Source organism: Acanthamoeba castellanii, assembly GCF_000313135.1.
Source record: "Acanthamoeba castellanii str. Neff unplaced genomic scaffold scf7180000084751, whole genome shotgun sequence".
NCBI lineage: Eukaryota > Discosea > Longamoebia > Acanthamoebidae > Acanthamoeba > Acanthamoeba castellanii.
This window is the reverse complement of record NW_004457573.1, coordinates 45,540-64,641: the sequence shown is the minus strand read 5'-3', so window position 1 is coordinate 64,641 and position 19,102 is coordinate 45,540. Positions and strand designations below refer to the sequence as shown.

The window sequence follows — 19,102 nt, the reverse complement described above, 5'->3', positions numbered from 1 at the left end:
TGGCGACGGCAACGGCGACGGCGACGAGGGACGGGTGGGGGTCGAGGGCGAGGGCGACGGTGATGGTGAGAAGATGGGCCAGGTTGAGGTTGACGGCTGGGGTGAGGGCGAGAGGACTAGCAGCTCTGGCGTTGGAAGCGGGCAACCTCCAACATGTTGTTTGAATTGCGCTGCAGACATCCATCGACCACAGGAGCAGAAGCAAAGTCGATCCATCTTTTTGTGGCAACAAAGAGAAAGAAACCAAAGGAAATCGCAAAGCTATTTCTTGTCGACTGATGACGAACCATTACTCAACTGGCGGAAGCCGCCTTAAATATAAAAAAGCAATAATTGTTATTAAAAAGTACCAAAACAATATTGTTTTAGTTCTCGTTCCAACGCGGCAAGGCCAAACCACAGCAACAGCGAACGCGTGGTGCCAAGCGCAACGTTTCCGAGAGCAAGATGATGTCACCTTTTCCTGTCTACGGTCAGTCGTGGCCTTCGCCTGGCGGTACCACGTGGAGTGCAGAGAATGCCCAGGGCGAGGGTAACACCCCCCCTCTCCTCCTCTTTCCTCTCTGGCAACCACGCGTGGCATTTTTCTCACCGCAATCCAATAGAGTGTGTGCGCATTTCGGTCACGGCCAAGGAGAAGCTCAAGTTCTGGCCCACAGGTCTGTTGGCCACCAAACCATTACTTCTTCGAAAATAAGTTGTTTGATTTATAAGCTTAATTTATTTTCCATATCTCTCTGGGCACAGAGGCGGTGGTGCAGTATCGGCTGCGAGAGCAGGGTGCTCATGCCAAGCCTCTGCTGGCCAAGCTGGAGGACCAAACGGAGCGCTTCCGGCTGGCCGTGGAGGCCATCGACCTGGCCTTGGCTGGTCAGCCCCACGACGACGACGACAAACCACCCAGCAAGACGGGCGACAACGCGCGAGCGGCGGAGGAGACCCTTTTGCCCTCGGTGCCTCGCACGACCGGCTTTGCGTTTCAGACCAACGTCGGAAGGCCGCCTTGGGTCACCAACGTCCCACCTCCGCCTTGGGCGACTAACGCGCCGACGACGCCGACGCCGACGCGGACACCGACGCGGACACCAACGGCGACAAGTGACAACGGCGATGCCGATGAGGACCTTTACGGGCGGGGCAGCGGTGGTGGTGGCCGGTCATACTTGGGCGGCTTTGCGACGACCGCGAGCGGCTCGTCTTCACCGCCTCAGTTCTCTCCGCCGGTGGTGGCGCGCAGTCAATCGAATCTTCTCTCCGCCGCCGGTGGTGGCGCCTTCGCCGCTTTGGATCTCGAGAGGCCCGCGCCGAAGCGCCCTCTCTCGCTCAAGGAGGTACGCACCTACTCGCTCGGCACGGTGGTGGTGGTGGACTGACGGGGGCATGTGGTTCGGCGGCCGCGTTCGTTTCTCACAGCTGTGCGAGGGGCTGGTGGTGAGTGCGGTGGCGTTGGACAACGTAATGGACGTGCTGAGTGCCGTCGGGCGACATTCCGACGCGGTCAAGGAGCACTGCCTCAAGTTCATCGGTACTGCGCCTCGCGGGCCACGTGTGGTGTGGGTGACCATGACCGTGACTACGCCACTGATGTGCTTTTTTTTTCTTCACCCCCCCCCCAAACTCATCGTCGCCAGGGCGCAACTTCAGTCGGGCGCGCAAGGTGGAGGAGATCAGGGCAGCGCTCGAGGAGACCGTCGACGCACACTCGGAGTGGGGCGCGGCGGTGCGTCGCCACATCGAAAACGCGCCCAGGGTACGGGTCGAGGCGGTGGTGCTGGGTCCGAAGGAGAAGGACAACAACTTGCCTGTCTACGGCCAGCCAACGGCGCAGACCCCCGGGTTCTCCGCGCACCGGGACTGCTACGTCGTCATCCCGCTGCCGCGCGCCGCGACCGAGGCCGCTGGACCCACCGACGATGCGGAGGCGGCCCTCGAAGCCAACCGACGAGTGACGGGTGTCATCGATTCGCTCCTCCGCCACTCCTTCCTCCCCCACCAGCTGCAGCTCGCCCAGTACGATACCACCCCTTCCCCCACCGCATATTCGTGTAATCACCACCTTCGCACACGCACATACACACACACACGCACCATCGCACACGCACGCACACACACCCAACACTGTGCTGATCACTCTGTGTGCGGCGCGGTGACGCAGGAATCACCTCTCGTTCAGCTATTCCTCATCCCAGACTGTGGTCAAGTTTGTATCGCACGCCAAAACGGAACCGCTGCCCGCGGAAGTGATGAAACGGCTCCGGGACAAGGCCCACAGCATCGCACTCACCCAGGCCACGGCCCAAGGCCTGGGCACGTTGCGGCTGCGCAACACCAACGTGTTCGGACATGTGCAACGCAAGGGACCCCCCAGCCCCATGGATATCGTCGTCGGCCTCTCCTCCCCGGCCTACGCGCCCATCGTCTACCAGGTAAGAGACCCCCACTCCACCTACCCGTCACCCCCCCCCTCTCTTTTACTGCGCTGACCACCGGCGCAGGCGCAGCTGCAGGCCACGTTCGAGGTCAAGCCCACACAGCCATGAGCCATGGGCCACCTCCTGCTGTCCACCCATCATCTCGTTCACAACCCAAGCCCGAGGCATAGGGAGAGGGAGAGGCATAGATACATAAAGAGTGGTGGTCAGGCGACAGCAGTTAGGGGGGGGGAAGAGGTCAGCTGGTGGCGATGTTTTGTAGGGCGGGGGGCTTGACGTCGAGGGGCACGGATGGCGGATTGCGCTTCTCCTTCCACTTGAGGCTGATCTTGTTGAGGATCGACCCGATCTCGTCATCGCTCATCTTGTTCCACACTATGTACAGATCCAGCAGCGTCTCCAGCACCACCCACACCTGCACCGCACAAGCGGCCGAAGCACCGCGCAGCACCCGTAAGCACTGTGCTGACTGACTGACTGTTGTCAACATGAACCGGTCGATTGTCGTTTGCGCGCATGCACACACGCGTACCTCTTTCATGTCGACGTTGAGCGTGGCGAGCCATGGTCGTAGGTTCACGCCATCCTTGTGGGCGATCATCATCATCGCCGCCAGCGCCACGATGTGGGGCGGATACATCAGCATCACGTCCGTGCGATAGGAGTCGTTCACCAGATACCTGCACCAACCCCGCAGTTGGGCCGAACGTCAGTTGCCCCCACGAACTCTGCGCTGTGGGGCGTCGTTGGCGGACCTACCAGGCGTTTTCCAGGAAGTTGAGGCTCATCACAGCGTCGGATGTGAATTGTGTCAGCGCACGGTACGGGTGGTACACGATCTGGGTGGGGGGGGGTGATTCGATGCGATTGAGTTTGGTGACGAAAGGCGAGGAGGGTAGTGAAAGGGGAAGAGATTGGGTGCTGCAGGGTCGTACCATCTTGAAGTTCATCTCCTCCATGATGAAGTACTCACTTTCAAGAATGTCGTTCATCGTGTAGGGCCAATTGTTCTTCACTGCACAACCGCACACACAAGACAGCGGATGAGCCCCTTGGGCGCAGTGTCGTGTGTGTGTGCGCGCGTGCGCTAACGTACTGATTTCGTTGGCTTGGGAGGCGAACTGCTTGGCGTGTGTCATGCACTCCTCGATCTTGGAGGCCAGGTAGAGACAGCCCGGAGCGAACAGCCGCGGGTCGTACTCCACGAAACTATTCCTGCACACGCGCAGCACCGGACCACCACACGACGATCGACGCACACCAACAGACAGCATGAGCGTGAGTGCGCAGTCCTGGCACATAGTGAAGTTGAGAGTAGGCGCACTGTACGTGAGATAAAGGCGACGAAAGTAGATGCTGGCGGTGGCGACCACGCGCTGCCGCAGGTGCAGCTTCTTGCCCATGTGCTGGATCACTGTACAATAAATATAATAAATAAATAAGTAATCATTGCAGTACACATTAAAATAGCTGGTACCAGTGGCCAGGGGTTATGGCACCATCGCAAAAATAAATCTTGGCTTTGATGATCTCATCGTGCGAAAGGTAGCCCCGATCGTTGGGATTGCAGCTCAAGATTTTGTCCTTGCCCGCGAGCCACGACCTTGAACCCAAAAACACCACCTCACGTGAGCTGCCGCAATACACACCACAATCATGGTCCGGGGTGGAGGGAGCGCACTCGTGAGAAGAGCTCCAGAAGCTTGCCGCCATCTTTCTTTGTTTTGTTGATTAGTTTTTACTCTTTTTCATTTTTAAATCAATTTATATTTTGTCTTTTGTATTTTGTATTTTTACGTTTCGGTTTTGTACACGAGAAGGAGAAGAGATCAGGCCAAGGTAGGTTCAAGAGAGAAGAGATGGACGCGCGACCATTCAGGGGTGGCCGTTGCCGTTCTCCTCGCCCTCCTTGCGCACCTCCTTGCCCTTGCTCTTCTTCCCGTCGCCGCTGCTGTGTCGGTCGCTGGAGGTGCCGGTGGCGCTCTTCCCTCGCCCGCCCTCCATCTGCTCCAGCTCAAAGTCGCCGTTCTCCTTCGCCTTCTCCTTCGCGCTCGTCGTCTGCCGCTTTCGCTTCGACTTTCGCTCTTCCCCTAATGGGGGGGCAAGGCACACCGGTAAGCACAGTGGGGGGCCACAGAGGGTGGCAGGGGGGGGGGTCATGATGAGCTGGTGGCAGGGGCACGTCGTACCACCGGTGTCTTTTCGTTTTCGCTGCGGCCATCCTTTTCTTCGGCACTTCTTCTGCTCGGCTTCGTCGACAAAGCTTCGAAAGTCAAAATTGCTGCAGGCACGCACGCACGCCAATCGGTAAGTACCACCCAACACCCGCGGTGATGACTTGTATCCAACATTCGAGGCGGAGGCGGAGGCGGAGACGTACCTGGGGACTCGCGGTGCGCAGATGATGCTCAGCCAGTTGCCGATGAGCCCCTTGGAGTGTGGATTCTTCTTCTTTTTGTACAGGCCTTTCAGCTGCTCGCGTGCAATAAAGAAGGCGGGTTCAACGTTAGCATTCGCGGGGCGGGGAGTGGGGTGCGAGTGGGAGGGAGCGGTGCCTTTTCGTTGGTGGTCTGCCCGGCGGATACGAGGGTGCAGTGAAAGGTGCCCAAGAACCCGACGAGCCCCAGGGCCAGCAGGCAGTACGGCACCATCAGTCCTGAATACCAGCCGCCGTACTTGAGGAGGTGCGTGAAGATGTCGACACCGGTTTGGTTGTCCACCTCGTCCATGATGATGAACACCATATGCACGATCGAGATGCACAGCACGTAGATGCAGCCTGCAGTTGCGGAGCAGTTGGTCAATGAATTGCAGAGCAGTTGGGCGGCGGTCAGGACGAGACGATGTGCGACACACGACCGGGGGGGAAGAGGGGGGCGCGTACTGAGGATGGTGCACCACACGAAGGCGAAAAATGTCTGGTAGTTCCGACGTCCGACGCAGTTGCCGATCCAGGGACGTGCAGCGAGGTTAAGGAATCAACAGACCACGCGTGAGGACATATAACGCGAAGAGAAGAGAAGAAGAGAGAAGAGAAGAGGACGCGAAGGGGGGGTGGAGAAGGATATAGTGGTGGTCGAAGCGTTCGACGCAGTTGTTGCACACGGAGCAGTGAATGGCTCGCGGTGGTCGGTAAATGTGGCACGTGTCTGCATGGGACGAGTCGGGCATAACCCACAAGCAAGCCCACACGCAAACGCACATCAGAGAACTGCGCCGTGAATGGATGGTGGCGGTGGAGACTGGTACCGCAGTACTTGATGCGTAGGTTTTCGCCGTGCACATTGATCTTGATGGTCTCTGGTGGCTTCTTGCGTTCGTAGTCCCAGGGATTGTCTGGCGAGACACAAGCCGCCACCCACCACAACGCGCACGCGGTCAGAACGGCAACAAACATGTGACGATATGGAGACGAGTCGGGGAAGGTGTGGTGTGGCCACGCGAAAGAGCCAGGCAAGGGGGGAAAGATGGAGCACCTGGGTTGTGTGAGAATTCGAGGCCGCGAGGGATTATGCCGGGGTCGCGGTAGCGTGTGAGGAGCATGAAGACGATGGAGGCGAGGCCCAGCAAGATGTAGCCCACCAACGGCGCGATCACGACGTACCACCCCAATCGGACGAATAAATAGGGCCATCTGCCAGCACGAAGATAAATTATTCCATTAAATTCAATTGAAAGAAGAACGTGAATGATCTAGATCAAGAATAAATTATCGTTAAAGGGAGGCGGTGGATCCATACATGAAGCCGCAAGCGATGATGAACGGCACGACGATGAAGGAAAGGGCGAGGTAGAAGTAGAGCCGATCGGGTCCGGCTATGAGACGACCGCCGCATTGGAATCGATTTCGCGCGGGCCAGCTTTGATACAATCTCTTCATTCTCTCGCGCCTCGCACGCGTGAGTTGAGGGTGGTCCCTCGATGTGTATGTTTTTGGGGTGATGGGCTGTCGTTGGTCTAATGTGATGGGTTGAGAGGCTCTCTAGATGCAGCACTGTAGATGCATGACCCAATATTCACTTCGATTTTGTGAGAGTCCTCCCGTTCCTCTCGTTGTGTTCTCCCTTCTCGTGCGCACAACAAATCCGGCGACAGTCAGTCACGTCCCCGTGTGTGTGTTGGGCGATCACGTAAATTCACCATTTTCTTCTTTTCTCGTCCCGGTTTGGCGCGAAAGGTGAGCCTCGGGCCACAGAGACCTTCCAGGGCCGTGGCTCAAGCAGCAGCTGCGCTTTTACGCAAAGGTCCAATCGGCCTGGAAGGAGTCAGAGACCGAGAAGAGGGTCTCCTGTGGCTGGTAGGCCAGGGCAGTCGGCGACTTGGTCTTCCTCTTCACGTGGGCCTCGAACAACTGCGAGAGGAGAGGAAGGCAGAGGCGTAAGCCGTGATGTCTCATCAAAAAGCATTGCGCGACAGGGCACGGCATAAAGCGGCGACGTACCGAGAGGTAGGAGAGCTCGATGAAGTCTTCAAGGTCGAAGGCCTGCTTCACGGGAGGCTCATCAAAGATCTTGGCCAGCTTGCTCACTTGCGGCACGTAGTGGTGTTGCAGGGTCTGGTGCGCCACCACCGTGAAGAGACGCAGCATCTTATTAGCCCACACGCGACGCAGCAGGGGTGGCGGTCGCTTCTGAGGTACCTTGAGTTCCCAGAGCGAGCTGCTGAGGGCCTTGCACTTCTGCGGGTCGAGCTCCTCGAACGAGAAAGGATCGCTTCCCTGCGCTCCGCTGTGCGTGTACCGGGCCAGCTCGATCTCGTTCTCCTCTATCGGGCCGGTGCTGACGTTCTTCTTGCCGCTGTTCTTTTCCTCCTCTGCCGGTGGCTGGGCGTCGGTCTCTTCAACGCCGTCCATGCCCTCCTCTTCTCCGTTCTGCTTGTTGGCGCCCCCTCGGCCCCTCCTCCTTCGCTTCTTCTTGCCCTGTTCCTCAACCGGGGCTGCCGAGCCATTGACGGCCGTCTGGTTGCCCTCCACCTTGGTCTCGGCGGACTCGACCGCCTCCTCTTCGTCACCCCTCTTACGCTTGTTGTTGCCATCTGCGCCGGCTCCGTTGCTGCTGCTGTTGCTGTCGAGCATGAACACGGAATCGTTGGCGGGAGCAGCGGCGGCCTCAGCCGAGGGCGCGAGCATGAGCACGGCCTCTTCGTTCTTCTTCACGCCGGTCGCTGTGATCAAGGAAGAGGTCAGACCAAGGGACGTCTGCTGAGCGGCGGTGATGTTGCGAATGGGAACCGTACGTTTCCTGGTGTCGACGGGAAGGAGGCTGCCGCCGGTTGTGAGGTCGTCGGCGTGGTGAAGCATGATCTGGATTTGCGGGTGCCTCTTGAGCATATTGTAGACGAACGCGATCACAAAGAGCGCTCCCGAAGGCGGGGCGTGAAGGGCCATCCTCGCCATCCGCTTCACGAACGCGGCGATCAAGTAGGCCGGCAAGTGCCTGCATAGCGGGAGCGCCCGACGCAAAAGGTCAACCACCGCATGGTTGCACACACACACACACACACACACACACACACGAGTCTGCTACGATACGTACGATGACTTCAAGAAAACGTTGACCAGGCGGAAGAACTTGGCTCGATACTTGACGTGGAAGATGTTGGGCTGGAACAGCGCGTAGAGCTTCTTGTAGAAGTCCGGATAGTCCCTATAGGTGGCCACCATGGGTGTGGTTGGTCACATGTGAACCAACCAACGAGCCAACCCAACATCGAGGCAGAAGACGGATGACGTACAGGTTGTGCTTGGTGATGAGGGTGAACAGGCCATGGAGTGCGAGGAGCGACACCACGCCGCCCACATCGTACGAGTCCTTCAAGAAGTCGATGAGGCGGATGGGCTGCACCATGTAGGGCAGAATATGCGTGTCCATCCGGCGCAAAATGTCCTACATGAAGGCGCGGACGTGACGCGTCAGCTCATTGCAGCAGGGACTTTGGGGGGGGGGGCGACGAGGGGAACCTTGTAGATGGGGGTGGTGAGGGGGAGAGCGAGGAAGGCGAGCCAGCAGGCCTCGAAGATCTTCTTGTGGCCGATGGCGAACTTGACGGCCAGGCTGCCATCGGACTTCTTGCTGGCGATCTTGGTCTGGGTGCGCTTCTTCTGCTTCTTCTGCTCCATGCGCTCGTACGCGTTGAGCTGCGAGCAACTTAGGGTTAGATGCTGTCTGATCGTGCGCCCCCATTTGTTGTGGTGTGGCGGCGTGGTGGCGCTCACCTTGGACTTCTTGTTCTTCTTCTTCGGCTTGGCTGCGGGAGCGGAGAGCGCTCTCAGGCTCTTTGTTTCGACGGGAATCCAGAAGGACGTGATGCGCTGATCGGACTCGGGCATGGTCACCTTCTGCAGCAGGAGGTACATCGCCAGGACCGTGTCGTTGGTCGGCGACTGCTCGGCGGCCGACTTCTTCTGCTCACACAGGATGCTGGAATAGATACAGCGGTGAACATTGACGCAGACAGTAGGCGGAAGGTCACGTGGTGGTGGTGGGTGCTGTACCGCAGGGACTTGAGGGTGTAGTAGCGAATGTCGTCATACTTGGAGAGGTACTTGCCGACAAACTGACTGAACAGCCCCGTCTCCTTTCCATTGCTCTCGCTCACCAGACGCTCTGAAAAGGCCATGCATGGAAGGAAGAGGTGATGAGTAGGACTGACCAAGAGCCAGCCCGACGGGGAAAGGCGGGGAATGGCAAACCGATGACCACGGCAAAGTGCTTGAGCGGGAACGAGTTCTCTTTGTTGGCCGCGTTGAAAGCGGTGGTCTTCTTGTGCAGGAACTCCATCAGCACCTTGAGCGCCAAAGTCTGCCCGCGCCAACGCCACAAAGCGGCGCACTCGCGAGTCAGCAACAGGATTCCCCCGGCTCATGCAAAAGGAGGGGAGAAGGGGAGGAATCGTCGTTCTCACCTTGACTTGGTCGTGCCGATGGAGGAGAAGAGCGATGAGGGTCCGCACGAAGGCCTTGTAGTGGCCCAGCGCGGCAGCCTTGAGCGGGTGCTGTTTGTTCGCCTCCTTTTTGTCCTCGCTGGCACCCAAGTCGAGCACCTCCTTGGCCGCCAAGTGCATGAAGACACGCTGCAGCACTCGCACGGTGTTGAAGGTCACCGTCGCGGTGGAGGCAGCATCCTGCACACCGCCGGGAATCAGATCAAAGGTGAGATTTTTGGGTGATTTCATTTCTAGTATAGAAGATGAAGATTAATGAAAAGAGGGACCCTTGCATACCGTGCATGTGCGGAGGAGTTCGGGGATGTTATCCAATTGTGCCTTCTCTGTTACAGATTTTTCCAATTTGTGCACCTTGGCCAAAATCGCACGTTCGTCGGGCACGGCCGCCGTGTCGTTCTTCACGCCTGTGGCGGCGGGCTTGGCCGGAGAGGCTTGCGTAGTGCCCTTCTTTGCGTGACCTTCCATCTCTCACTCTCCGGTGGTTAGACTGCAATGTATCCAATCTCTGGCGGCCGGTTCTCCGTTTCTTCCCGGGGATGATGAAAAAATCTTTTTCTTTTTTCTTTTATTTCAATATTCATTCATTGGCAAGATGGAAGCACGTCGATCATTCTTCTGGAATGGAGTGCTGCAGCTGAATGAGGTGGGCGAGCACTCCTTTTTCGACATTCGCGTGCGGAAGACACAGGACAATCCGCCTCAGGTCTTCGTGTACACCTCGGATCTGCCCCCGCTGCCCATGAAATCGAAAGACGATGTGCTCAAGGTCACCTTCCTTCTCGAGAACAACGTCGGTACAACCACCATTCGATACAAGATTGCCGACGCCATCTTCGACGGGAAGACTCTCGAGGCTCGCACGGCCAACTGCAACCAAAACTTCATCTCGATCACCAACGACACCTCTGAGTGGCACTTCATCAAGCAGACGAATTGGCTACTCTACTTCGTCAGCGTCAAGATTCCCCCAGAACAGGTCAAGAAATTCATGCCTCTCCTCTAATCTGTACACAGCTCACGATCCCCCCTTTCCTTCTTCCCAATCTTATCCCCCTGTTGTACAATTTACACAGCAACTCTTTGTACAAACGCGCCACACGGTGCTGTTACACTGCTCCACACCCAACCAGTATCATCAACACTGTGCGAGGGAGCTAGACAAGAAGAAGAGTTTTTAAATAGAAGGGGTTCAAAAAGGGGAGTGGAGAGGAAGAGGCGGCTAGAGCACGAGCGAGTGGACGTGCTGCAGCTGGCGCGGATTAAGGGTCACGCGCGTTCTGCTGCCGTGCTTGAGTCGGCCCAGCAGGTCCTGCATCTGCGTTCGCACTTCCCCGGTGCTGTTGTGCTGGTCCGCTGGCGGTGCGCCGGCCGCCGAGAGCATTGGCACCTGCGGGAGAGCCAGCTTGCCCACCGGCTGAGCCTGCAACAGGGTCTTCACGCACACGCGAGCAGAACAAACCGGGTCAGTGCGTGTGTGTGTGTGCGCGTGTGACCAAACCCAAAGTCTCAGCGTGGGCGCAGTACCTTGGAGAGCTGGGCCGAAGGGAACGACGCAAAGTCAGAGGTGATCTTGGCCGGCGAGTGTGAATCGAGGAGGGCGGCGCCGAGCTTCTCCTTCACCTGCTTGCATTGCGCCTGCAGAGAGACTCTGTCAGCAACCCGCAGCCCAACGTGCGGCCTGATGCAGCCCCACGACACGATCCTTCAGGCGGGAGAGAGGGGATACCTCGAGCTTGACGGCAGCCAATCTCCTGTTGGCCCATTGCTGGCTGGGCGTTTCCGTGCCCGAAAGGGTCAAGTCGATCACCTGGTCCAAGGGCTCGCCGTTTTCAGTTCACATCCCCTGGCAATCGGATGGGGACTCTTTGGAGGGGGGGGGAGGGGCGTACCTTGCTGGCCGCCTTGACGGACTGAATCTGGGCGAGGAACTGCTGGGCCTCAGCGTTGCGCCTGTTCATCGCGGCGATGGTGGCGGTTCTCTTCTTCGCTCGCGCCTGCTCGACCAGGTCCTCCTCCTCCTCGGCGTTCTGGTCCTGCTGCAGCTGCTGCTGAAGGGGCGTGAAGTGGGCACACCTGCGGCCACGGGCAGGCGCAGGAGCAAGCATCAGTACACATGCATGCGTGTCGGCGGTGAACCTTGGCGGGGTGCGTGTACCGAGCTTCGACGTCGGAGATGGGCGGGAGAAGCGTGCGCAGCCTCTTCTGGCCCTCGCGCGCCAGGAGCTCGCTGTTCTGCCGCCGCAGTAGGACCAGCGCCCGCTTGAGGGCCTTGATCTCCACCGACACGACTTCGAGCGACGGCAGCTCCGATCGCTGCTCCTCGGCCTCCTTCTTGGCGTTTTCTGTCCACCCGCAACCACACCACCGCCGGTTGGTGAGTAAGCGCCAGAGTCAGTCTTGGGAAAAGAGGGCAGGCCTGCTTACCGAGGTGTCGAATGTCCACCCGCAGGGACCTGATCTGCTGGCGCAGCTGTTCGTTCTCCTTCTGAATGGTCTCCATGGCGTCCTCGTACATCTGCGAGGCAGACACGACGCGGGCCAGGAGTGAGTGACCAGCGAGGCCCAGAGAAAGACGGGCGCGCGTTGCGATAGTATACCTTCTCCTGTGATACGTGCTCGGCGGTTTGTTTCTCCATCTTCTCGGACAGCTCGGCCTCCTTCTTCTGAAGCGCGGTGAGGTGCATCTGGAGGACGTTGTAGCGGGAAATGTGCTCCTTGATCTCGTTCTCCTGCAGGCCCAACTTGACAAGCCGTTCCTGCGCGAGGACTTCCGCCTCGATCAGCTTCGACCGGACCGAGGCCGCCGCCGCCAGCTCAGCTCGCACGGCATCAGCGCGCTGCTTCCAGCTCGGCTGAGACTCTGTTACACCCCCCCCCCAATGGAAGCGAAGCGTCGGAAAAAGAAAGAAAGCGAAAGAAAGCGAAAAGAGAGGCGGGCCAGAGCGGAGGGAGGCAAAAAAACCTGTGGCTCGCAGGGAGGGCGAGTTGGGAGCGGAGGATCCGGAGGCCGGCGTGAAGGAAGTGGACGAGTAGGGGGTAAGAGTCTTCGCTGCCGGGGCGCCTGCGGGGGCGGGGGTCGAGGAAGATGAGGCGGCGTTGGGGGTGGAGAGAGGGGTGATGTTGATGGAGGCGTCGGGGTTGATGAAGTTGGACGAGTTGAGGATCTTGTCGCTCACCCCGACGATCGACGAGTAGGTCTCCTCCAACAGCGCCGAGAGCCACTTCCACTCGCTGCCCTTCTCCTCGGGTCCGTCCTCCTGCTCCTGGGCCTCGTTCTCGCTCCGCTCCTTCTCCTTGCCCTTCGGCTCCTGGCCCGCCTCATCCGACTCTTGCTCTCCGTCGCTGCTGCTGCTCGGCTTGGCGGCGGTGGTGGCCTCGAGGTCCTTCATGTCCTCCTCTTCCGCCGCGGAGGCCTTGTCCGTGATGACCTTGGCGACGATATCGGGCAGCACCGACCTGATTTCCTTGTCCTTGGTCGAGTCCTGGCCCTGCTCCACCGGGGAGGGGGAGTAACGCGGCGCACGAGGTTAGCTCCCGCTCGCGAACGTGCAGTGGTGTGGTGTGGTGTGGTGTGTGTGTTGGTGTGACGATTACCGTGGCAGTGCTCCGGAGGTAAACGAAGAGCTGGCGGAAGACTTCGATGGCGCCGGAGATGGTGGTGAAGCAGGTGACCATGTTTCGCTCCAGCTTGGAGGCATAGTGCCGCGGCAGCGAGGGCTTCTCCTGCAGGTGCTTCTGCAGCTTGCTGGAGTCGTGGGGGGGGGAAGAGCGTGAGCGAGAGGGCGAATAAGTGGGTATAAAAAAATGTGGGAGTGGCGGGGTACCGGCAGACTTCGATGGCATCGCGAACCAACCGAATGGGGATGGCCAACGAGGCGTTGGCGGTGCCGCGGGGCGAGGCGGCTCCGGTGGCGCCGTCGGCGGGGGTCGGGGTCTTGAGGAGCGTCCGGAGCTGGTTGTAGAGCACCAGGAACACGTTCTCCACGAAGAGGATGCCGTCCACCTCGTGCCGCAGGGACTTCCACTCCGGAGGGCAGAGCGCCGCCACGCCTACGTTCAATCGGGAAGAGAGGCGACGCGTTGAGACGAACTGCACGTAACGTGCAGAATGAATTGAAGCGTACCGGTGCCTCGGGCCGACAGCTGTCGCCTGAGCGGAATGCCGTCCGAGCTGTCGTTGAGAGCGCTGCCCTCCTCCAAGATGTACTGGTTGACGAGTCGGCTCATCTTGTCCTGGACCGACTGTGCATTCCCCGAGAGAAAGGCATGGAAGTAGAGGGGGGGGGTAGCCCACCATCATGGTTAGCAAAAGGACGGTTTGCAAGAGGCCAGGACGTCAGTGAGGGAGGCTATGGCATACGCGGAAGAGAGAGATGTCGTAGTTGTGGTTGAGCTCCTCCTTTTTGATGAGCTGCAGGATGATGTCCATGGTGCCCTCGTAGGGCAGCAGATCGAGCGCGGCTCGCCCGGACCTGACGAACACCTCGGGCGGGCATACGCTCGGGTCGTTGATGACCTTGCGCAGGCTCGACGTGTAGAACCGGACCTACGCCGACGCACCGACGCACCCACGCCCCAACCCATTCAGCGAACACGTTGGGTAGCACAGATAGGATGAAGAACTAAGGTACCTTGGACACGCCCCAGTAGAGCTCCCAGGCGAAGAGGAGCTCGTCGTTGGTGTACTGCACCTCGACGTCGTTGATGAGGTTGAAGGAGAGCTGGTCGAGCTTGTAGTAGCTCTGCAGGTGGCCCATGAGGAGCTTGGACTTGAACACCAGGCGGTCCAGGGTGAGCAGCAGCAGCAGCGACTCGTTGTCGCGGCTGAGGATCTCCTCCGGCAGGAACGCCTGAATGAAGGACAGCTGCTTGCGCGCCTGCAGCACGTCCAGGCGGAACAGCTCGCGCTCCAGCCCCATCGCCGCCACCTTGGTGACTTGGGACTGCGCGAGAGTGGTGGTGGGTGGTGGTGGGGGGTGGTGGGTTAGAACCTAGGTCGACAGCAGCAGGCGTTGTGGGTAGAGGGACTCTACCTTGAGCTGAATGTTCTGGTCCAGGAGGGCCTGGGACTTGGTGGAGAGCTGGCGGGCCTCGCTGGCGAGGTCCTCCTCCTTCTCCTCGTACTGCTTGACGTGCAGCTGCAGCGAGTTGACCTTCTCCCTGAACTGGTCGATCGTCTTCTCGCGGTCCTCGATTTCGCCCTGCTGGTTCTTGATCTTGGTCAAGCTCTCCAGGTACTGGATCTCCTTCTTGTCTGTTATTATTATTGTTATCGTCGCCAGCAACACACGTGTGTGTGTGAACAGGCGGGTCAAATTAATGGAGCGCAGCGTGGAAAGGGGATGGGAGACACGGCGTACACAGAGCGGTCCTGAGCTGCTTCTCCACCTCGGCGTGGCTCTCCTCCAGCTCCTCGCTGACCTGCTGGAGCTGCTCCAGGTCTTCCACAGTCTGCTGCAGCTCTTGCACTTGCTGCAGAGGAGATCCAGAGATCGTTGACAAACAATACGCACCATTGTGTGAGTTTGAGTGCGATCGAGAAGAAGCTAAGAAACAGTCGGACAGGGCACGAGGTGGGTTACCTCTTCGAGTTCGAGCTTCTTGTCGCTGAGCTCCTCGACCATGTCCTCGGCCTCCAGGGCGACGTCGAGCTGCTCCTTGAGCTGCTCGATCTTCTCGTTGGCCTTCTTGACGTCGTCCTTGAGCTTGACGATCTTCTCCTCGAGCACGGGGATGTTGTCGTTCTCCCGCTCGAGCTGTCTGATCTTCTTCTCGCTCTCCTTCTTCTCCATCACGCTGAGGTCCTTGAGCTTCATCAGCGCGTCGGTGAGCCTCTGGATCTGCAACTGGAGCACCGCCTTCTCGCCGTCGTCCCCCGACTCCCTGGCCTTCTCTCGCCGACCGTCATCGTTGTCGTCGTCTTCGTCGGTGCCGCTCACGTCATCGTCGTCCTCCTCATCATCGTCTCCCAGGCTGCCGATCTTGAACTTGATCTTGATCTTCTCCAGCTTCTTCTCCAATGCTGCAATTTACAAAGTGCGAGTGCTGATTCGTGAGCGTCGAAAGATGGGGTTGTGCATGGCGTGTTGGGTGGGCGTTGGGATGACGGCGTACACTCGGCTTTCTCTTCGGCGAGCTCCTTGTCGAGGGTCATCATTTCGAGGGTCTCGCTGAGGTTGGCCTGCTCGTCGGTCATTTCCTCCTTCTCCTCGTCCCAGGCCTTTTGCAGCTGCTCCTTCTCGTCCTCCCACTTCCTCTGCATCTTGGCGATTTGCTTGTCCCGATCCTACACGCGCACATATACCAGCCCCGATCGCGGTTGGCTCCAAACGCCCAACACAGGTGCAATGTTGCGTGTGCGTGTGCGTGTGCGTGTGCGTGTACCCTTTTCTCCCTCTCCAGTTCCTTGGCGATGGCGTCCTTGTCCTTGGTCACCTCGTCGAGGGACTTTTGCAAGGCCTTGAGCTTCTGCTGCGCGTCCTTCTTGAACTCGCTCAGCTCTTGCAGCGTTGTCTGCAGCACACGACAGCACAGGGCAGAGAGAATGAGCAACGCCCGGCCCAACGTGAGAAGGGGTTGCATCGTGGGAAGGGCACGCGTACGAAGAGGGCGGTCGACTCGGCGCTCAACGGCGAGGCGGCCTGGGCGAGCGACCTGGAGGGCGTGCTCGTCGTGGTCGGGGTGGACGGGACCGCTGCAGGCGTATTAGAGACCGAGGGCGTGGACGGCGCCGACGGGGTCGAGGTGGTGGTGGTCGTCGTCGGCCGTGGCGCCGGTGCCGCGAGGGTGGGCGTGGGCAGGGCAGGCTCCTCCTTGCTCTCGGCCTCGGCCTTCTCTCCCTTCTCCTCCACCGCTTCGGCTTCGGCTTCGGCCGGTGCGGAGAAGGCGAGGGAGGGCGAAGCGACGGTCGACGAGGTCGGCGAGGGAGGAGTCGAGGAGACCGGCGTGGGAGCCGGCGAAGAGGCGGCCGGCTCGCCGCGCGGGGAGGACGGCGCCGAGGGAGCGGGCGACGGCGCCTTGGACGAGGCCGGGCTCTTGACCGGCAGCGAGCCTACTGCCGGGGGCTTGGCAGCGACCTTCTTCAGCAGCATCTACACGGCCGCCCCAACAGACAACACGTTGATGAGAGAGAGAAGCAGAGAAGGGGGTCGGCTTTGGGGCGAGCAGGCGTACCACTTTGTCTTTTGTGACGAAGAGACCGTGGTTCATGGTGCATTTGAAGTACCGCACGCCTTTAACTGCGCCGTCGTGGTTGCCATCTTGATTGGAAGTGGAGAGCGTGAGCGATCTGGTTGTGAGATTTGCGGTGGGGGGGGGGATTTCTCCAACTTTGAGAGTGAGATGAAGTGGAGGGAGGCGGTACTTGGGACATCCAGCTCAATGCCCACCCAGTTGTCCTTTGATGAAAATTTGACTGCGCCCACGAAGCGTACTGTGCCTCGTCCCTTCTCGGGAACCTCCACGCGCGACCCCACCTTCAAGGTCGGAACCTTGGACGCCGGGGCCGCGCCCGTGCCCGTCGTGGCGCTCATTTTCGTGATCTCTCTCTTTCTCTTTCACCAGATGCAAGACGTGCTCCCGCTTCTTCTGGTTTTCCTTTCTTTTCTCTTTGTTGTTTTTCTCTTTGTTTTCTTTTTTGTTGCGCGTGAACGCCCACAGTTCACTCCCTGGCAGCGCACACGTACCAGTTCTCGTGATCGTACGCTGACTCCACGATGCGCAGACCACCCGCGGCTTGCACGATCCGCTCGAGCTCGCCTTTCACAAAGAGGTGGTAGTATCTGCGCACACCGAACCGAGCAGAGCGATCAGAGAGATTGGGTTGATGATGATGCCCACACATGAGGGGCATGCAGGAGAGAGGTACCGGTGAAACACTTGTGCGCTATCGCCCGCTTGCCTGTGATCTGTCGGTGTGGACTCTTCGGCTTCCGCCGGCTGTTGTTGCTTTGGTTTGTCTTCGTCGGCGTGCTGAGAATTCTCGTCACCACCATTCACACTCTCTCCGCGCTGCTTCCTCTCCAGTTCCTCCTTGGCGCGCTGCTTCCTCGTCTTCTTCTTTTTCTTGGGCTTCTTGGGCTCCTCTTGCACCGCGGCGCCCTCTTGGCCCTTGACGAACTTCTTCTGTAGGTGCCACGGTACAAACACGTCCTGCTCGGTGTACTTCTTGTTCTTCTGCACTCCACAGACCACCACCACCACCACATTTACCCGGGTAAGTCCAGCTCCGCGGCCCGCTAAGCGAGTCAGGCGAATTCGACAGTGCCGCGTAATGGGGAGGCCTTGCCTGCTCGAACGCCCACACAGTGATGAGCATCACCCCGCCCGGCCTTAGAATCCTGGCCAGCTCCTGCGCACATGTACCACAGCCGGACGATCAGTTGCGAGAGGAGACTGTGGTTTTGCGAGTGGGAGGGGCCTCCTACCCGTATGGCCTGGATCCTTCGTTCGTCGTTGGACATGTGGTGGATGACGGCGATGGAAATGACCGCTTCCTGCACAAGTGTCACCCACCGCGGATGAAGATAGGAGGTCAACCACGCAGGAGGAGCTGCAGCAATCCCCATGAAGACCGCAGGACAAAACGCACAAAGCAAGAGGTGCGGTAAGGGAGGTTGAGATTGTCGGCGACCAAGCTCTCGAAGCCTCGCTCTCGGCAGATGGCGATCAGCTCTCCGCTCCTGCAGCAGGGCGTGAGCGTTCACCTACGCCGATATATACCGATGAGGCGTGCGCGAAAGGGGCAAGTACGCGCGGGCACCCACCTATCGGACCCGACGGGGTAGCACAAGGGGTTGACGTGGAGGTACTTGCCATTGCCACACCCCACGTCGGCCAGCAGCGTGCCCTCGGGCAGCACTTTCAAGAACTTCTCCACCAGGGGCCACGGCTGCGCCCCAACGGGCAACGAGGTCTCGTGAGCGAGGAGGGCGCAACGCTCGGTCGAGCGGAGGAGGGGGGGGGTTTGGAGTGGTCCGTACTTTGTAGCGGGTGGAGCTGAAGTGGGTGGCAATCTGGTCGTACACTGCATGCACGTGTTTCTGTTCCAATGCCCCCGGGCTGGACTGCTGCTCCAGGGTTGCCTCCGGGTGTGCTCGATCGAGCTCCGTCTTCTCCATCTCTTTTGTTTTCTCGTTTCTTTTCCCTTCACGGCATTTTCATTTCTTAGTCATTAGCGCGTTGTCCCAAGCGGAGCCCCTCTTTATCGGCACGGGACCAGCACAACACCTAAGGTGATATCACTCACGCACTGGTGAAACCAGGTCCCAGAGAGAGCGTAGAAGTAGACGACATGAACACGCCGGGCGATGGAGACGTAACGTGCTGGAAGTGTGGGCACCACTACGCCCTGCAGCGCAAATTCTGCGTGCAGTGCGGTTCCAAGCCGACCCGACCCGGTAGCACGCCCACGGGGTCACCCGCCCCCTCCACCCCACCCTCCCCCGTCGTCGCCCCCCGCAACCGCGCCGGCACCCCCTTCCCCACCAACATCCCCATCCCCGCCTCCACCCCCGCCCCCGCGGCCACCCCCTCGAACTCGCTCGCCGTCCCCGGGCCTCGCCCCACCCCCGCAGCCCACAACGCAACCGCCGCCCCCGCGCCTCGAGGAGGCCCCACCCCGAGCCCGAGCGCTGCACCGATGCGAGCGGCCCAACCCCAGCAAGCCGCCGCGCCGCCGGCTGCCACGCCGAGCCCAGGCCCTCGGCCGACTGCCCCGCCGCCCA

At 59.6% G+C, this 19,102-nt stretch overlaps 9 protein-coding genes across 9 annotated transcripts in view; 3 read left to right on the top strand and 6 right to left on the bottom strand.

The window, feature by feature from the left end:
- Nucleotides 1-447: 447 nt before the first annotated feature.
- Nucleotides 448-2,540, top strand: ACA1_195060 (uncharacterized protein; the record flags this gene model as incomplete). The annotated part of the gene is made up of 7 exons (XM_004367402.1): nucleotides 448-532; nucleotides 606-659; nucleotides 748-1,331; nucleotides 1,414-1,525; nucleotides 1,632-2,010; nucleotides 2,156-2,426; nucleotides 2,496-2,540. 7 exons carry the CDS (start codon nucleotides 448-450, stop codon nucleotides 2,538-2,540), a joined length of 1,530 nt encoding a protein of 509 aa, XP_004367459.1.
- A 130-nt stretch (nucleotides 2,541-2,670) lies between these two features.
- ACA1_195050 (CyclinC, putative) lies at nucleotides 2,671-3,835 on the bottom strand (the record flags this gene model as incomplete). Its single annotated transcript, XM_004367401.1, has 6 exons — nucleotides 2,671-2,847; nucleotides 2,965-3,112; nucleotides 3,192-3,271; nucleotides 3,368-3,447; nucleotides 3,529-3,647; nucleotides 3,732-3,835. 6 exons carry the CDS (start codon nucleotides 3,833-3,835, stop codon nucleotides 2,671-2,673), a joined length of 708 nt encoding a protein of 235 aa, XP_004367458.1.
- Nucleotides 3,836-4,307: 472 nt separating this feature from the next.
- On the bottom strand, nucleotides 4,308-5,176 carry ACA1_195040 (uncharacterized protein; the record flags this gene model as incomplete). The annotated part of the gene is made up of 4 exons (XM_004367400.1): nucleotides 4,308-4,522; nucleotides 4,622-4,713; nucleotides 4,813-4,904; nucleotides 5,018-5,176. 4 exons carry the CDS (start codon nucleotides 5,174-5,176, stop codon nucleotides 4,308-4,310), a joined length of 558 nt encoding a protein of 185 aa, XP_004367457.1.
- A 226-nt stretch (nucleotides 5,177-5,402) lies between these two features.
- ACA1_195030 (DHHC zinc finger domain containing protein) lies at nucleotides 5,403-6,312 on the bottom strand (the record flags this gene model as incomplete). Its single annotated transcript, XM_004367399.1, has 4 exons — nucleotides 5,403-5,581; nucleotides 5,682-5,768; nucleotides 5,909-6,066; nucleotides 6,173-6,312. The coding sequence occupies 4 exons, from the start codon at nucleotides 6,310-6,312 to the stop codon at nucleotides 5,403-5,405; spliced, it is 564 nt and encodes a 187-aa protein (XP_004367456.1).
- A 354-nt stretch (nucleotides 6,313-6,666) lies between these two features.
- On the bottom strand, nucleotides 6,667-9,842 carry ACA1_195020 (CBF/Mak21 family protein; the record flags this gene model as incomplete). Its single annotated transcript, XM_004367398.1, has 11 exons — nucleotides 6,667-6,783; nucleotides 6,874-6,987; nucleotides 7,072-7,595; nucleotides 7,668-7,867; nucleotides 7,967-8,077; nucleotides 8,166-8,317; nucleotides 8,392-8,851; nucleotides 8,926-9,037; nucleotides 9,124-9,232; nucleotides 9,336-9,554; nucleotides 9,654-9,842. The coding sequence occupies 11 exons, from the start codon at nucleotides 9,840-9,842 to the stop codon at nucleotides 6,667-6,669; spliced, it is 2,307 nt and encodes a 768-aa protein (XP_004367455.1).
- A 127-nt stretch (nucleotides 9,843-9,969) lies between these two features.
- On the top strand, nucleotides 9,970-10,380 carry ACA1_195010 (uncharacterized protein; the record flags this gene model as incomplete). Its single annotated transcript, XM_004367397.1, has 1 exon — nucleotides 9,970-10,380. The coding sequence occupies one exon, from the start codon at nucleotides 9,970-9,972 to the stop codon at nucleotides 10,378-10,380; it is 411 nt and encodes a 136-aa protein (XP_004367454.1).
- Nucleotides 10,381-10,596: 216 nt separating this feature from the next.
- Nucleotides 10,597-16,909, bottom strand: ACA1_195000 (CAPGly domain containing protein; the record flags this gene model as incomplete). The annotated part of the gene is made up of 21 exons (XM_004367396.1): nucleotides 10,597-10,809; nucleotides 10,902-11,012; nucleotides 11,104-11,184; nucleotides 11,267-11,450; nucleotides 11,533-11,719; nucleotides 11,802-11,892; nucleotides 11,975-12,237; nucleotides 12,340-12,865; nucleotides 12,972-13,122; nucleotides 13,202-13,427; nucleotides 13,502-13,619; nucleotides 13,738-13,923; nucleotides 14,009-14,320; nucleotides 14,411-14,631; nucleotides 14,738-14,849; nucleotides 14,960-15,399; nucleotides 15,492-15,663; nucleotides 15,762-15,890; nucleotides 15,980-16,468; nucleotides 16,551-16,615; nucleotides 16,741-16,909. 21 exons carry the CDS (start codon nucleotides 16,907-16,909, stop codon nucleotides 10,597-10,599), a joined length of 4,446 nt encoding a protein of 1,481 aa, XP_004367453.1.
- Nucleotides 16,910-17,037: 128 nt separating this feature from the next.
- ACA1_194990 (methyltransferase domain containing protein) lies at nucleotides 17,038-18,496 on the bottom strand (the record flags this gene model as incomplete). The annotated part of the gene is given in 8 exon segments (XM_004367395.1): nucleotides 17,038-17,044; nucleotides 17,063-17,158; nucleotides 17,245-17,557; nucleotides 17,589-17,727; nucleotides 17,804-17,872; nucleotides 17,968-18,058; nucleotides 18,143-18,267; nucleotides 18,359-18,496. 8 exon segments carry the CDS (start codon nucleotides 18,494-18,496, stop codon nucleotides 17,038-17,040), a joined length of 978 nt encoding a protein of 325 aa, XP_004367452.1.
- Nucleotides 18,497-18,669: 173 nt separating this feature from the next.
- Nucleotides 18,670-19,102, top strand: part of ACA1_194980 (LIM domain containing protein) — a gene marked incomplete at both ends in the record, with an annotated part of 1,368 nt that continues 935 nt past the window's right edge. Inside the window, one exon of the mRNA XM_004367394.1 lies at nucleotides 18,670-18,924. Coding sequence (XP_004367451.1) covers nucleotides 18,670-18,924 — 255 coding nt within the window. The remainder of the gene's footprint in view (nucleotides 18,925-19,102) is intronic.